This window comes from Neopsephotus bourkii, unplaced genomic scaffold (genome assembly GCF_033783945.1).
Source record: "Neopsephotus bourkii isolate Nb327-2 ecotype Australia unplaced genomic scaffold, CSIRO-AGI_Nbou_v1 NB_1781, whole genome shotgun sequence".
NCBI classification, from domain to species: domain Eukaryota; kingdom Metazoa; phylum Chordata; class Aves; order Psittaciformes; family Psittacidae; genus Neopsephotus; species Neopsephotus bourkii.
In genome coordinates, this window is record NW_026902255.1 from 635,864 (window position 1) to 653,030 (window position 17,167).

Consider the following 17,167-nt stretch of genomic DNA (forward strand, 5'->3'; position numbering starts at 1 on the left):
AAATAATGGAGAAATGAAACTGGAAGGAGCAGCTTGTTATTGAAGGGGCAGATATATAAATGGTTTGTAGGCAATGAGAGGTGAGACAGGCAGGATTATGTTTTGGATCTGTCCCAGCTTGAGGAAAAGAGCTAAAAATAGTTATTTAATGTCCCCTCTAGTGGAGGCAAGCCAGCACTGTGCCCAGAAAGCTGTAATGCAGTTTCCACATGAATGAGATTTTATTCAATGTACAGGGAGAGAAATCTGGATAAGAGGGAGAGCGGGAGATTTCTGAATGTTAGGCTGAAATTTCAGCAGGGATTCAATCACCTGTGAGGGCTTGGCCTCGATGGCGCAATGTTCCTGTTGGCTGATGAAGGCAATATAACACCGCATTTCCCACTTGGAGGATCCCTGCAGGGAAATCGTCTCCGAAAGAAAAATGTTTAGTGATACTGGCTTACCTCATACTGCTTTCATCCACCCAGGCTAAGATTTAGATACTATCAAAAAGGAAAAAGAAACCTAGAAAGGCCCAAATTAATATTAATCATGGGAGGAAGGAACTGTTAAGCCAAGTTGGTCCTTGTGTGTGACTTAATTCCCATTTTACACCTTCTGCATCCTCTTTCCCTTGTTCCCCAGCTCCGTCCCATCTCATTCAGCATGCTCTTAAGCTGGCCTGAGTCAGCTCTGCCATTATTTTGTTTTTCATTTAGACAAACACCACAGCGTGGAGTTGCCTCAGCTTCACAGAAAGGGGCACAAATTTTTCTGTTATGTTCTCATTGGAGTCATGCATGCTTCAGCTGGCAAACAGATTGTCAAACATCCTTGAACAATATTTGCTCAGAATGCAAGAGCGAAAAGAAATCTAATACCTGCTTTTAGAATCAGTTCCTTCCTTTTGTGTTTTATTTGGTTTTCTTTGCACACATTTAAAATTTCCTTTCTATTAGACCATATTCAGCCTAAGTTCCTTAGTGAGATTTGTTGTCCAGTGAGTACTTGATCATGTTTAAAAGTTGACTGGATCGAGAGCTGATTTTTCTCCTTATCTCCACCCCTTTCCCTCAGTGGTGGGGAATGGAAGTAAATAATAGCTCTTTCTGGGGAAGAACATCCCCATCCCCAACCAGAACAGCAGCCACTGGCGGGCTGAAAGCTGTGTGTGGCAAATAAGTGTTGGGTCAGCATGTCTCAGTATTGTATTGTATTGTAACAGTGTATTGTAGGCTGCTCTTAGAGATGCTCTTGAGTCTCTTCATACAGGATGCATATTGCTATTACTGAAGACAAAATCTCAGCTGGGAAGCATAATACACATTGCTGCCCCTGGAGCTGAAATGATGCATGTGGCTGAAATAAAGTTGTATTTCTCTTAGTTACAAGCTGTTGCCTCGTTGGAGTCTGTTTGACCGGATATCTCAGACTCTTATGAGATTTCTGTGAGCTCTGCTCTGAACAGAGCTGCAGACAGCAATAGTTTAACTGAATCAGTGTCACTGTTTTAGCTCAAATATGAAGTTTAATAAGGAAAAATAATAGCTTAATTTGGAAAGACATCTTGTAGGCAATGGGACTGACCTTGTATGAGTGACTGCTGCCAAGAGGATTAGAGTCATATATTGTACTCAGAAATGTACTGTGGACATACTGAGCTTGGCATAGAGATGGGAAGAGTGGTCCCTTCAGTTCAATACCTTGTCCGAGCTTCAGACTTTGCAGGAGATTCCTCTAGGAATAATGTTAATCAAAAGAAGGGCTCATTCTTTTGCATTACCCTGTAATTTCCTCATACAATAGCACAGGAGGATCAAAGCCTTCCCTGTCCTCTTGTTTTACTGTTAATCCTTGGCACATCTCAGCACTTCCCAGGATTGTGTTGTGGGCTGTGATGATGATAAGGAAACAAGGACATTGGGCTGTCTGGTTAGGGTGGAATTTTCCTTCACTTCCCCCCACCACTCTGTTCTTAGCATCCATGCTATAGTTGTGGATCTTCTAGTTATCCATGGAAAGGCTTAAATCTTTCCAAGCACCAGCCGAACACGTCAAGGAAAAGTGAGCAAATAGTTGAGAGGCTTGGAGTTTCTTTTGTGCCCCAGAGATCTGCTGTAAGAGGCAATGTTTTTTCAGGAGGCAAAGTCATAAGTTGCTTGCTGTTGGGTGGCATTTTCAGCCAAGGCTTGAGCATGGAAGTGTTGATACAGTGAATGCAATGGCCCTCCAGGAACCTGTAAGCTCCTGCTGTCATCAATGTTGTGACCCACTTACAAAGAGCACCTCTGGTCTTGGGCAGATTGAACAGCTTTTGAGATTACTTTTTTTTTTCTGCCCATAGCCTGGTTGACTTAGATTTTTAAATCTAATCTCTCTTTTTTTCTCTCTCTTCAAGCAAAGTCATATTTTTCTCTGCCTTGGAACAATCTCCATGGCAGCTGAACAGAGCAAGCAAGCCGCTTACTGCTGCAGTGCATACACTTGTAATTTCTATTTTGCTGAGCAGCTCCAGGTTGGCATGCCAATCAACTCTGTGTTTCTAATCAGTGGTCAGTCAAGCTCTAGCATTCTTTACTGTGAGAGTGGTGAGGCACTGGAAGAGGTTGCCCAAGAAACCTGTGGCTGCCCCATCCCTGGCAGTGTTCAAAGCCCGGTTGTCAGGGCCTTAAGCAACCTTGTGTAGGGTGAGATGTCCCTGCCCAAGGCAGGGGGCTTGGAACTAGAAGGTCCTTTCCAAACCAAACCATTCCATGATTCTATGTGTCTATGATTTATTTGAAGGTTTCAGTATTTCTTGACTTGGTTACTGCTGACCACAACAGTCTATCATAGGAGACCGTCTTCTTTCCTTCCCATCTCAAGGCTGACCATCATACTAGAAAGTCTGTTATTTCCTTCAATTCCAAATGAGTTCAGTGCTATGCTCTGGGTTTTTTTAGTATTCCTGGCCTGACATCTCTTCTCATTATAAATTATTCTGTCTGCTTCAGCTGCATGCTTTTTCTCATTTACATTTAAGCTAATGGAAGAAGAGTTGCTTTTGATTACATAAGTGAGCTAGATTTTGGGTCAGCATTAGTGTAAAATGAGTTCTGGCTGCATAATGTAAAATATTAGGGATTTTAAGGGTTTTAGTACCTGTAAAGTGCTGCAATGGCTGGAAAAACTAATATGCTTCTTCCCTGCAAGTTGATGAAACTTCTTGATGCATGAATGTGAAAAGCTCATGGCTAATAACATTGCAGGTCTCAACATGTGTACTAAAGTATCTGCTTTGTACAAAACAGAAACATTTCAACATATTTGTTGCTGAAGGGAGGAGAAATAGACTTGTAGACTGATGCATTTATTTTATGTTACATTTGAGAACTGTAAAATGAGGATTAGGCCATGTGCTAGAAGTATACAGCAGCTCTTTAGCCCTGCATTGTAGCGGTAGTTTTATCCGATACTTAAATATCTGTAAGTATATAAGGATCTGTGCTGTATTTTAGAATCAGGTATAGATTGCTTGGCTACTCTTTTTCTTCTTTTCCCTCCCAGTCTTCTGTTATGCTTTTGAAGCTTACAGTCATATGAAGATACATTCATATTTAGCTAGACAGCAGGTGTACTTTTTAAAGTAAGTACACTGGACTAGACCAGACATTTTCTTGTCTCTCTTTCCTCTTTTTTTCACATATTGAATATACATATCTTTTCTTTTTATTTTTTTCTTTACAACAGACATGATTCTTTTGTTCAAAGTATCACATAGAGGCTTTGCAGCTATACCGGATATTGAATTGTATTGGTGTATATATACAAAGGCATGGAGACTACATTGTTTAAAAATCTCTAAATGGTGCAATTTACTTTTTTCATTTCTCTGTCATCCTGTCTGCTTTTCTTTGCCAGTTTCCAACTTCCTCAGATTCTCCTGATGCTTCTGAGGATCTTCAATGCCTTTGTTGGTAGCCCAAGTGGATTTGGTGCAGTTTAGGCTTCCAGGCCAAGAGTACATTATGGAAAATCCTTGTTCTGGCACAGCAGCACCTGGATGTTCCTTTGTGCATTTGGTGACTAGTTTGGACCAGTAATTCCCCTGGGCATGTAAACTTTAGTGCCTGACTGCATGCAAAACCACATGCTAAACCTGGGGAGGCAATCATACAGCTTTGACATTAAATATTTTGCTTTTCAGTGCTACTATTAACCTTCTTGTAAGTTTTTCTTATGTTTTTGTCTTCTGTGGGCCCATTTTGAAGTCCTGCAAGGTCAATGGGTATATTCCTCTGCTTCAAAAGGAAAACATGCTTACATGGCAATGTGGTGGTCTGAACTAACCACTGACAAGAATAATCTGAAAGCTGACAAATGTAATGCTAGAAATAAGTGTTGAAGGTTTTTCCACCTTAGACTTACGTACTGTCATACAGTCATTAACCCCTTGCATAAGAGTTTGAAACTATGTCTCAGCCAAAGCTGACTGCATGGGAGCTGGTATCCCTTAATGATGCACAGCCAAACAGGTTAGGTTGAATCCTTTTCTGAGTTTTGGATGCTGTTCCTTCCTACTTCTGAGCTTTCTGCTGTGACTTTTCAGCTGAGATGACTAGCCATGGCAATATCTTCAGGCTGGAGATCTTTGCCATCTCCTTGAGATGCTGAGGTATATGAATGCATATTCAACATCACTGTTAGCACTCCAGTGTCCTCCCTCAAAAAAAAACCTAGCCTTTGGGACACAGGTGAGGGATGCTTGCATGCCAGCCTTTTTAGGACATTAGTGTGGATTTAAGAGTATACCAAATTGTCTGCCTCCATAAGTACTGAAGTATACTATGAAGACCAGAGAACCTTGAAAATGTTCCACAGTTCTTTTCACCTTAAAAAGCCCTGTATATTTCAGTTTGTTCATTTGTTATAAATCCGCTTTGTTGAAGCAAATGTGTTTTTCATAATATTAATGGTGCTCTCATTGTTAAAGCCCTCCGCAGAACATCAGATATTTATAAAACAAATTTAGACACCAGTTCTGTAGTTAAGTATTGTTTAGGCAGATCCCTGAGCCAACATGAATACAGCTGTTAGAATTGAGCTTTACAAAGTATTGACATTTCTCCATAAGTAATAAAGAGTTTTGGAAGGGAGCTAAACAGTGTTTTATGGTTTGTTAGGAAAACGGCTTTATTTCTGAAAGTAGCTCAATATTGATATACTCACAATGGAGTTTTGTCAGCTTCTTAGGATTGGCTTACATGAAAGATTATTTTTTTTTAGCACAAGCTTGTTCCCTTCCTCCCTTCCAGGGGCAGAAAGCAAACCAGTGGTGTGTCTGGGGAGAGGGTTGAACTGATCCAAGCTCCAAAACAAGATGCAGCCGAGAGGCTGAGTCCATGCCTGCCATCTGATTTACAGGAGGGGTCTTGACATCTGCATATCCACATTGAGGTGCACCCGAGCATGCTCAAAGGATGAAAATAAACATCTGTTCTCAGCATCTCCCTATTTTTGCTGGTTTTAGTGGTCAGCTCTCTGCATAGTTCAGGCTGGTTTTCTTGTAGGAGCAAGAATAAAAAGAATAAATAGATAACATAGAATCCAGTGCAGTTAGAGACTGAGTGAAGCAGGTGCTCTGGAGAGAGAAATCACTTTGGCAGCTTTGGAGAAGGATTTAGTTTTTTGAATCAGGTTTGAAATAACCAGTGGATTCAGCAAGAGGAGAAAATAGATGGGTTTGGTGAAAAACAAAAGGTGATCTTTTGCTGGCAGTTTTATCATTCCTGTTGCTCTAGAGGATGCTAAAAGTACAGTATGGATATAACGTCTACTGTACAGACAGCAAACCTGCTTTCAGGTCTCCAGTTCATGTCTGGGAATGCTGTACCATCTGCATGCTGATGAAATCAATCCTAACATGTTAGAGAAAGAAGGGTATAAGTAACCTTAGCTCCACCTTCAATTTTTGTGGTTTTGTTTATTCCTTTTGCCTTCTTTTATTTTAGCTGACCAGCCCACCCCCAGAATGTGTTTGCATATAAAACAGTGGGTACTGGGGATGTTTTGGAAGCCCAGTAATGGTATACAAAACTGGGAGGGACCTCAAATCCCAAGCCTCATAGCAGCTGAGATCAGGGTGTGGTACACATGGTGTAAGGGAGATGCATATTAAATGCAAAAAGCAGCCTGTGTGTTTGCAATCTTCCAAACTAGATAGGAGAAAGCAGGGTCAGGCAGCTTTCCACTCACCTCTCCACCTATACCTCTTGCACACTCATATGTTGTGGGTCCAGGGAGCTGACTTCTTGTAGTTCCAGTGGGTTGTGTTTTTAGGTTCAGTTGTACTATGCCCTCTTCCTCAAGATAACAGCGTAACACAATCAGATGTTAAATATTAATAGAGATCACAGGAGTGTAGCTTAGAAGCACCGATTCACTGAGAATTGGAAAGTCTAATCTGTCCTTTTGAAAGCTGTCCAATTTCTTTTTTATTTACAGCATTTGAACCATTTCACAAATTGGAAAGCAACTATCCAGCCATTTCACAGGCAGATTATGATATGTTTAAAAGAGTCCAAGGCATTTATCCAAATGCAATTGGCCATCTTGCTGACTAACATCTAGATTGGAGATATTACACAGACAGATGAACAGAGGCTATTTGAAGATGATAGTTTTCTGTTATTAAACTTGTGTTTGTATCTCACAACTGAAGAAATGTTTTGGATAGTTGTATAAGCTGTCTGTGGCCCTCAGAAAATGCTAGGGTATGAATAGTCATTTTAGGATTCCTGCACTTGCTCCCATTCATTGCAAATGCAGAGATGGAGAACTGCTGGAGAAGTACTGGCTCCATCTGGCACTGCCTCAGCAGAGCACATGCAAGTTCTACAATTAAAGATGCAAAGTGCAGGCCAAAGGCAGGAAACATACATTAGATGAAACTACAGAGAGGAAAATTTGTTTTTTCCTCCTAGCAGCTACGCATGTGCTTGTTCTCCATATAAACTAAAAGGAATGTTTCAGCTTGAATGGATAAAACATATATGTGGTTTAATTAAAAGGTAAAAAAATAAATACAAACCTGGCAATCTCAGCCTCCAGTAAATCTCTTAAAGTTGTAAGTGGAGTGCTCACATGTCTGTACTCTAACATGGTCAGAATAAAAAACTGACAGCACCTGTTATTGAAATCAAAAGTGATTTCTCTAACAATGGGATACTGGGGAATTCCTAACGGGCTTCTCTTTAATAGAGTTTGAAGGATTCAGGTTGGAAGACAGTGTATAAGATCTGCACCACTGGTTCTGATAGATATGAACCATGCCAGGGGACAGAGATTGTTTAGGAGGTTAGAAGTTCACTCCATACATTCAGTAATAATATGCAGCTGGTGTGCCCTTAAAAAGAGATTGTAAGATTTCTTTTTTTCTTTATGAAATAACATGTGGATTAAAGAGAAAAAATAGTAGTAGTCAGATTTTATACATCCAAATCCAGAAATTTGTAATAACAATGTATGACAGCATTTTTGAGAACTAGAGCGATTTGAAGCAAGATTGCCTAAATATAGCTCTTGAACTGAACTCTCAAATGTATTAGATTACTCCATTTGTAATAAATCCTGATCTACTCTCCATTAGATCAGCTCTTCTGTAATCTTTTCCTGTTTACCGTGCCTCCTATGGGCATAGTTGGTCTGCATTTCTAAAAGCATTACAGCCTGATACTGAATAAAAGGCTCAGTTTTGATGTCTTGTGCATGATGGTCCAGTTAAATGTCTGACTGAATATTCAGAATCAGTTGCAAAGCCTGGAAACAGCAATGTGGCATTAATGCCCTCATTGAATGGGCACCAGAGGGTATGAGCGTTTCACAAAGATGGATTTGTCAGAGGTCCCGAGTAGAAAAACTGAAGATTTTAGGAATTGTCTTCTCATAGAAGATGACCATAGTGAAGACAACAACTGATGCTCCTGTGCTGTACCACTTAATTTCCTGGTATTGCTAGATATAGTAGTGTGCTGTAACCCCATGCCAGTGACATTTGAAACATAGAATCATAGAATAGTTAGGGTTGGAAAGGACCTTAAGGTCATCTAATTCCAATCCGCCTGCCATGGGCAGGGACACCTCACACTAAACCATGTCACCCAAGGCTCTGTCCAGCCTCGCCTTGAACACCACCAGGGATGAAGCATTCACAACATCCTGGGCAACCCATGCCAGTGCCTCACCACCGCTATAGTAAAGAACTTTCTTATATCCAATCTAAACTTCCCCTCTTTAAGTTTTAACCCATTACCCCTTGTCCTTTCACTACAATCCCTAATGAAGAGTCCCTCTCCAGCATCCTTACAGGCCCCCTTCAGATACTGGAAGGCTGCTATGAAGTCTTCACGCAGCCTTCTTTTCTCCAGGCTGAACAGCCCCAACTTTCTCAGCCTGTATTCATACAGGAGTTGCTCCAGTCCCCTGATCATCCTCGTGGCTCTCCTCTGGACTTGTTCCAACAGATCCATGTCCTTTTTATGTTGAGGACACGAGAGCTGTACACAATACTCAAGTGGGGTCTCACAAGAAGAGAGTAGAGGGGCAGGATCACTTCTTTTGACCTGCAAAACATGGTCTGATGTATCTGAAGTAAGCCATTTTATGAGTGATATAGTCATTTCTTGGAGAAGAATGGGTCAGAGAAGAAAAGCATAAAAGAAAAAAGTAGCTTATTTTATTCAAATGACATTTAAACTAGGGACCTGACACTAAGAGCCAAAATATGTATGAAGTGCTTAAGCACACATACACACACACACAGAGAAGTCCCACAAAAGCATAAAAGTTGATATTTCACAAAAAAAAAAAACAAAACAAAAAAAAACAAACAAAAAAAAAAACCCTACAAACAGGCTGCTGGTTGAGTTCCTTTTTTTTTTTTTAGGCAAAATCTGAAAGTTTGCAATAATAGCAAGAATGTTTTTGACAGAATGACCTTTCCATAGCAAAGTGGCGCGTGTAATAAACAGTTGATCATTGTCAGAACTGTAGAGTTTTAATTCAAAGGAGCTCTGCTAGGCATATTTTTTGGCTGTTGGAAATTGGTCCCATGTGGTGGCTGCTTTGAATGTATTAATTGTCTTGCTGAGAGTTGTGGTGCAATGAGAAAGGAAGAGTTGGGGGCAGATTGATTGGACTTGAGCCAGTTGCAATGATTATGGACTCTTCAGTTCTCATTCTTTGTTGTTTTATGTTAAATGCTCAAACTGAGATTCAGAGGAAAGAACTCAGAGTCTTAAGTGATTCCAGCTTGAAGTGCACTGAAATAGCTGAGTTTGCATGATGTCTTGGACCACCGCTGGAGTTTTTTCCCTAGTACAGGGAATTCAACATTTTGCCAAATCCACCACACCATCTGCCCAGGCCAAACAGTGTAGTCACGTGTGGGCAGAGTAGCTTTGGGCATAAAAACTGATCTGCTATTGAAAGAGGTTGGAAAAAAAATTCAGAAAGGGTTTTTCCATTTGGCAACAGTCCACAAGGGAATGGACCTTTCTTCTCTCAGATGCAGCATCTTCCTCCTCTGCTATTTCAGACATGGGTAAGACAGAGAAAAAAGAGATACATATCTATTCCATTGTTGAAGACAACATGCCATGTTGAACACTCTGGGGCCAGCGCTTACATAACTTTTTCTTCCCAACAGTGTTTTTTGCAAGTCTTTTGTCAGTCTCAATCAATAAAGCTGCAGCAACAAAAATCATAACTCCAACCTCTCCAAAATCACTGTGTGAACTTCTATGTTCGCACACAATTCTGATTCAGCTTCCCCAGATAATGGCATGTGTGAACACAGGGGAGAGCTGTTTGATGTGAAGCCTGATTGGCCTTCCCCTGCAGTAGAAAATAAATCAGTTTCTCTCAAACACATGGAAGGAGCTGTACATAATTTAGGGGTTAATCTTACCTTGTTGATTCTCTGGCCCACAGTTCCTGGGTGGCACTAGCATGTGGCTTTTGGTCTTCTGCAGACAACCATCATGACACGTTTTTGCAGTGTAGTGTACTTTTGTAGTGTAGACTCAGTATAATGTTGCAGTCCACCAGTGTTTTAACAGCAGCTCTTAGGGATGGTACCGGGTGTGCAAGTCTCAACATACATGCTTCTTGACTTTAGTCATCCTTTTCTGTCACCTTGCTGTGAGTTTAGTGAAAAGTCACTACCCCCAAAAAGGGAAAATGAAAATTGGAATATATTTGTTTTCAAATAATAATTCTTTTCTATGGAGTTTCAGAAAATGTTCTGAAATGCTTTTGAAAATGCTTGTAGAAAACTAATTCCCATGAGATACGTTTATGTGGCAGGGAAAAGAAAAACAGCTGTGATATAATCCTCCAACTGTATTAGGTTTGGGGGTTTTTTGTGCTGTTTCTTTCAAGAGGTGCCTAAACCTTCTTATTTGCTATGTAAATACAACTTGTACCTTCTTTCAGTAGAAGAAAAAAAGTGATAAAAGGGGATGCTTTTTCCCTGTAAGCAAAGGATGTGATTGACAGATATGAAAAGGGCAAAACTAGCAGAGAGGTAGGGAGGTATCTTAAGATTCTGTGTTTCTCACAGCCTTACTGAAACCAGCAATGTTCGTTTGTCTTAGCACAGCAACAATGTGTGTAAATAATTGTGAATGCAGCCTAGATGTGCTAAAGAGGGATTGCTGTATCCAAAAGACTGAGATGCTGGATTCCTTGGATTAGTTGTACCAAGTTGCTCAGGCAACTTGGTTGCTCAAGCATTGCACCAGCTGCAGCACAGGGAGAGCAGGCATGGGCTCTTGGCCACTGGCATCTCAGCACATCTGCTTAAGTGTCAGTCTCAAGAGCACAGAACTCTCTGGACAGTGAAGTCATCATGGTTTGCTTGGACCTTTTGCATGAAACTTGGAGTGTGGTCTGTCTTTCCAGTTACGTGAGCAAACACTGGCTCACAGCCATCAGGCTAAACCTTTGGATTGCAACCCCCAGGGAGAGCCTGACAGATGTCTTCTGTCACCTGTTACCTAGCGAAAGCCAGTGAACCTCACCCGGGAAATCTTGTCTGCAATTTGTGCGCCAGGGACAGCCAGTTATCTTCATTCATGGGACAGAAAACACGACATCTCTTAAAAAGGGTTTTCAGTTGTTGAATACACTGGGTCATAGGCTGGATACTTAGGTGCCAGAAGAAAACTATGAGAGAAGAGGTAGCTTAGTAGTGATCACAAGTAGCCTTGCTTGAAATCAAAGCTGCTTTGGCCATAGGAAAACACTAGTCAGAGTCATCTGGGAAAGCAGTCTCCCATGTTTGGGAGCACCAGGAAGAGGCAGGCAGAGTAGAAGGTAAGATGATACATGGGATGGGTTTTCCTGGTAGCAGATTTGAAGTGCTGGTCTTAGGTCAGTAGTGCACTTGTCATGTTAGGCCAGGAAAGGGGAAAACAAGGACATGGGTAAGGGGGTGAGGAGGACATATTTTTCCCTGTGAGTGAACCTCTCCCATGATTTTCCTTCCACCCAAATTCCTCCTCCAGAAGGCCAATCTCAGCATAAAATTGGGAAATAAAAGGAAGAAAAGAAAAAAACTAATGATTTATTTTTCTTGCTAGTCAATGTGTTGGGAGTAGAGAGGCTTCTCTGGGAGTTGCAGTTACTCCCCTGGGAATGCTGGAAATGCTTTGGGTTTTGTTTCTTTTTTCTTATAGCTGCAGCTCTAGGCTGAATGATGGCAAAACTTAACCTTCTGCTATTAGTGCCAGCTCTCTAGATAGAGCAGGGAAGAAAGAAAGTTAAATACCACTTTGGAGTGCTTCTGGGGAAGAGGTGTTTCCACAGCCTGTGGAAATACCTATAGCAGTGCTGTGCATCATAGAATGGAAGTCTGCAAAGTCTTGGATTTGAAGCCTAGGAGTAAAAACTGAGTCTTATCCAAAAGCTGTCTTAGAACTCTTGTTATTGCAATACATGGTAAAAACAAGTAGTAAAAATAGAATTTATTTACTGTATGTTTCAGTTGCAATAGTGTTGATGATTTTACATTTTTAGTTGTACTAGTGAGATTATACATTTTTAGTTGTAATAGTGTTGATGATTTTTAAAGGTTAGCACTTGCCTATGAGCAAAGATTGTATTATGAAGTATTATCTGAAGAATCCTTCTGCTAAAGCGCTGCTGCAATGCTGTTTTACCTGAGTTAAAAATGCACAGTTTATTGGCAGCCTGAGTTAAGCTGGAGGTTTGATCTCTGTTCTGTGCTGTCAGATTTAGGTAATTTTTCACAGATTGCAGTCGTCTTTTCGTGGTTTTGCTTGGATTTGAGAATCATTTATATGTAAATGATCCTGATGTCTTGTTCTTTGCCTTCTTACCAATTAACTTTGTTTTAAAGCACACAGCTCTGTGAGCAAAATCAGCAATAGTGCTGCCTGGTGCAAGTGAAATGGGTGGTGATCATGTTTGCTGGAGCTCATTACCAAACTGACTTGCTGAATAAGCAGACCTTTGAACTGAGTTCAGTGGTATCCCATTCATCTCACTCCGTTAGGCCATTTCATGGCAGCTCTTTTATGTCTTCTTATAATTTGTCCTATGTAAATAGCTAAGGTGTTTATTATTAAAAGCAGCAAGAAAGCCCAGTTGAACAAGAGAAAAACTGGAAGAACAAGCCCTCAAAGAATTTCAACTGTAGGGCTAAGGAGTTTGTTAAAGATAGAACAACTCTCTTTTTTGTAACTGAAGGAAAATGCCATTAAATCCCTTTGTCTTGCTGCTACAGTAAACTTGCCAGTGCTATTCCAAAAACAACATGCCAAGAGATATTCAATGATTGTCAATGAAGACTAGACTCAAAAATTCAGCATCCCTGTGTGTGGATCAAAGGGAACTCCAGGGTGTTCAGGAAATGTTTCTATATGCTCACAAGTGACTGTAAGGATTATTTTAAGGGGAGGTATGCTAGTTTTGGCTTTGCAACTACAACTGCTGTATCTGCTTGGTACCTCTGCCTGTAGTGTACAAGTATAGGTTGTTTTGCGAATGGAAAAGAACTTCTTATTGCATGAGTGAATGGGAGAATTTGCAGGTTGCTATCTACTGGGCTGATCATTACTACGAAGAAACAAAATATGTACTCATGTACCTGCTGTTGTAAAATATCTGCAAAAACAATATCTGCAAAAGTTCTCCACAACTTCTTGTTGATCTAGCACAACTTTGAGAAAAAACTAGAAGGAATCTGTCAATGTCTGCAGGAGTTTGCGTTGTACTTGTTGGAGTTGCGCTGTCGCTCACCTTTTTGAGGCTGGGGTTTTCCCAAGGAGAGTAAAGCTCAGATTTTTAAACTGAATGTTTTCTTGAAAAATACTGATGCCTCAGAAAATCATGTGTATGATGCTGCTGAATTTTAAAGTTTGAGGGAGATTGTCTCAGGCTTGGAGTAAAATTACCTAAAACCAAAGGGATTGCGTATTTCAAGTGCTGTGTTATTGATTACTCTGGGGCAGAATTGCTCACAGACCCATGGACTTAGATTACTTAAATAACAAAACCCTCTATTTTACACTAAAGGCAGGCCTCTCTGTGTTTGAAATAAATTGGCTTGAATGAACTCCAGTGACAGGAAAGTCATTATACACATGCATTATAATATTATACTAATAACATTATAATATTTTACTAGTATTGCACAAATAGTGAGTGTGGTTGTCTTCACTGGACCTAGGAAAGAGGACAATCTCCACTCTCAGGATATTGCAGGATGAGCCTGATCACACAGCTGGATAGTTAAGAGGCTGGTCCTTCGGGTGACAGGGTGATTTTCACATTTCAATTTCTGGCTAGGCTGGAGTTCACACTTAGCTGTATTTAATATAGGAACTCCAGTTCATGTTACTGGACATGGAGCAACAGTAACTCTGAAGGATTTTTGATGCTCAAAGAGGTGGGATGGTAGGGAAATATTGTGGCATGGGAATTAAGGAGAGAAGAGTATCAGACAAGGATCAGAAAAGCCTATTCATATGGCTTCCTTACCTGTCTTTCCCAGACAGCCCCAGTGTTTCCCCAGGCAGGGATTGAAGGGGCATTTGTGAATATCTGGCATTTAATTCGAGTAAAAGCATTATGTTGAGAGAAGCAGGAAGGTGCTTATCTTTGGGAGAGGCAAAAGAGATGGGAGAAACAGGCTTCTTCACAAGCTGTACACAGCTTGGGCAATGGAGGAGCAATTGTAGGTAGCCAACCTCAGTTTCCCCACCTGAGATTTCAGGTCAAGACAAAAAGAAATCCCCAGGAAGCTCCAGTCTGTGCAAGCACCTTGATCTAAATAGGAGGCAAATTAAGGTAATTGTAAGGTAGGCATCCTTCAATGTTCACCACTTGCAGTATTTAGGGGAGCTATTGCAGGATGTTTGTAGGTTATAGGATGTAGGATGTATTTGTAGGATGCACTGTAGGATGGGTTAATGCATTTCTAAAGCAGGTTCCCCACCTTTTGGTGCTTGACTGTTCATCGCAGGTTTTAAATTAAATAGCCTGTTGAGCATTAAACTGGAGGATTTGGCTAGGCTGGCATGCACCTTTGCATCTGCCACAAGGGGCCAAGTGCTGCTGTTGGGATGAAGCAGCAAGGCATGAACCTGAGGGTAAATGAATGGCTTGCTCTGGAGAACAGTCTTATGTTCATCCTGTTGTGCGCTGCTGTTTTGGGAATGGATTTGTGACGTGGGGCTTTTTTTATTACACCATGGAAAATATTCTTCTGTCCAAACCAGCTGGGTCTTCAGTAACACTAAAAAATTAAAAGCACTTCTGTGATAGGTGTTCCCTAAAAGATGGAAAATAAGATTTTTACATTAACATGCCAGGAAGAAAAATGGTGAGGGCATAAAGTTCTGCTTTATTTTCATCAGATGCTAGTGCTTTTGGAAAATCGGTTGTGCTCCAGCAGTCATTACCCCCCTGTGTGCATCTCTTGCTTTGTGCTCCAGCTTTGATCTGAAAGGTGTCTGTGAAGCAAGCCTTGCATTAGCTGTAGTTCCAACTACACCCCACAGAAGTAGAGGGGACGTGCCTGGGACCTAGGCTTGAATCCCTGTTTTCCTTCTTTTTTTTTAATCAGCTACACCTTTGTTCCAGGAGTGTCAACATCAGGGGCTCTAAGCCCAGGGAGCACCACAGCCAGCACTACAGCACGGATGGTCACCAGCAGCAGCAGCCGCCCCACCACGACCTCGGCCTCGGGCAGGAGGAACAGGAGCACCAGCACACCATCACCCATGGCTGATGTCCCCGATGAAATGACCACCCACCTCCCGCCTGCCTCCTCCCAGCTGCCGCCGGCTGGTGCCGAGAGCTGCGATCCCATGGAAGCCCGTGATATTATGTGGTCTCGAACTCGGCAGGGACAGGTGGCAAAGCAGCCATGTCCTATGGGCTCTATAGGTGAGTTGAGGGGTGGGAGAACACAGCAAGCTGTCTCTGTTTGCCCATGGGATATTGTGAGTGTGCAATGGGGTTGCTCACAGGCCCCTCTGGCACACATGCTTCCCTCAGTAGATCACACTGATGCCTTCTGTCAGCCTGCATTGCTTTGGTGAATTGTGGCAAGCAGCTGGCTGGGCGCTGGCCACATTGTGCAGGATCTTTAGCATCCCAGGCTCTGGCCAAAAGAGAGTGCAAGCTAATGACCTTGTAGGGTTGAGCTTGATGTACTATAAAAGCTTCTGCTTCCAGAAGTTACGTACAATGTGCCTGCTATCTCTGGTTTTGCCTGTATTTGTAGATCCTGGGCTCATTGGCTGATGTGTTGATGGCCAATGCCTTGCTTGATTGAGAGTGGAGGAGGGAAGGGGGAGAAATAAACAAAACTTACATTTTGAAGCTGTTTGCTGCACTGTTTGCATTTCAAAGGTTGTGGCCAGCATTTTGGAGCACTCCTGAACCAGCATGAGTGGTTTTTCAGCCTGCAGACAGCATCCAGTGTGATCAACAGGAAAAGCGGAGGGGGAGGGGGGAAGCCAAATCTTTCAAAATGGTTTATTGCTTATTGGATTTTTCTTCTTCTACTCTTCCCCCCAAGTTGTTTGCTTCCAAAAGATTGCTTTTTGAAATTTTCTGTCCAACTGAAAATATAGTCAAATAAAGAATGGGGTTTGGCATATGGCTCAGTTTGCCATATTTTAACAAATGCGGGTTTCTAAAAGTATTTGTTTTTCAAGTGAGTCTTGGTGTCCAGCTGAAAAGCTGCTTGCCAAGAAGGAATCAGAAGTTGGAGAAAATTGCATAAAAATAAGAGATGAAAGGATCTTGGTTGCAGAGGAGACTCTGTTAAATTTACACCTGTGTATATGAATACTGACTCTCTGCTGAATTTGGAGAGGTCACACTGATAAAAATATGTTAAAGTATGATGGGCATGGAAAGACATCAGTTGTGAGAATAGGTGAAGACCATTTTTGCTACCTTTCCAGACCCATTTGGTAAAAATAATGCCAAAAGTGTTATGTAGTTTCCAGAGAGGGGAAAGGAGAGTCTGCACTGAAACTGGGGAAAGGAATGGAGAGGAGAAGAGGAAAAGGAAGGCTGGATGCAGGGAGCCCTTTTCTCGGCAGGAGAGCTGGATGAAAATAGATAAGGAAAAAAGAAGATAACCCAACTTTTTGATAGGGGATGGCAAGAAGCCTTCCCCATCTCTAATTTCAGTAATTCATGCGACTTGTTAAAAGCTGTGGTAAAGTAGCAGTGAGCTTCTTCCAGCTCCCTTGGAAGACATAAGCAAACTCTCACTGGTTTCAATCGGTGCTACCATCAGATCTAGCCTTGTAATTCACTCCTCTGCTGAAAAGTTTGGCTCTGCACTTTGTATAAAGCAGACTCTAATCCACGTATTCAGGCTTTCTTGCTTTTTAAAGATCTTTAACTGCACCATTTCGGATGCATTTCTCTTTGTCTGGAAGGGCCCAAGGTCCTTTGCTGTCTTTTGCAGCAGGAACCTGGGGTGGCCCCTGCCAAACAAAACTCTCCTGTGAAGTCCCTCTTGACAGCAGCGGGTGGACAGTAAAGCCCAATGTTACATCTTGGCATTCGTAGTGTTTAAATGTTTGTGTGTTTGTACTCAAATGGTTCAATGACGATTCAGAGCAATAAAACCTACATAAAGAAGCATGGAATTTGA

At 41.6% G+C, this 17,167-nt stretch overlaps 1 protein-coding gene across 24 annotated transcripts in view; it reads left to right on the top strand.

Moving 5' to 3' along the window:
* The window catches only part of ADGRL3 (adhesion G protein-coupled receptor L3), a 515,386-nt gene that overhangs the window by 392,661 nt on the left and 105,558 nt on the right, over positions 1–17,167 (top strand). For all 24 annotated transcript variants that reach the window (XR_009729502.1, XR_009729503.1, XM_061379988.1 and 21 more), the window contains one exon: positions 15,130–15,435. Coding sequence is in view for 22 of the 24 variants with exons in the window: in XM_061379988.1 (XP_061235972.1) it covers positions 15,130–15,435 (306 nt within the window). In the remaining 2 variants the exon portion in view is untranslated. The remainder of the gene's footprint in view (positions 1–15,129; positions 15,436–17,167) is intronic.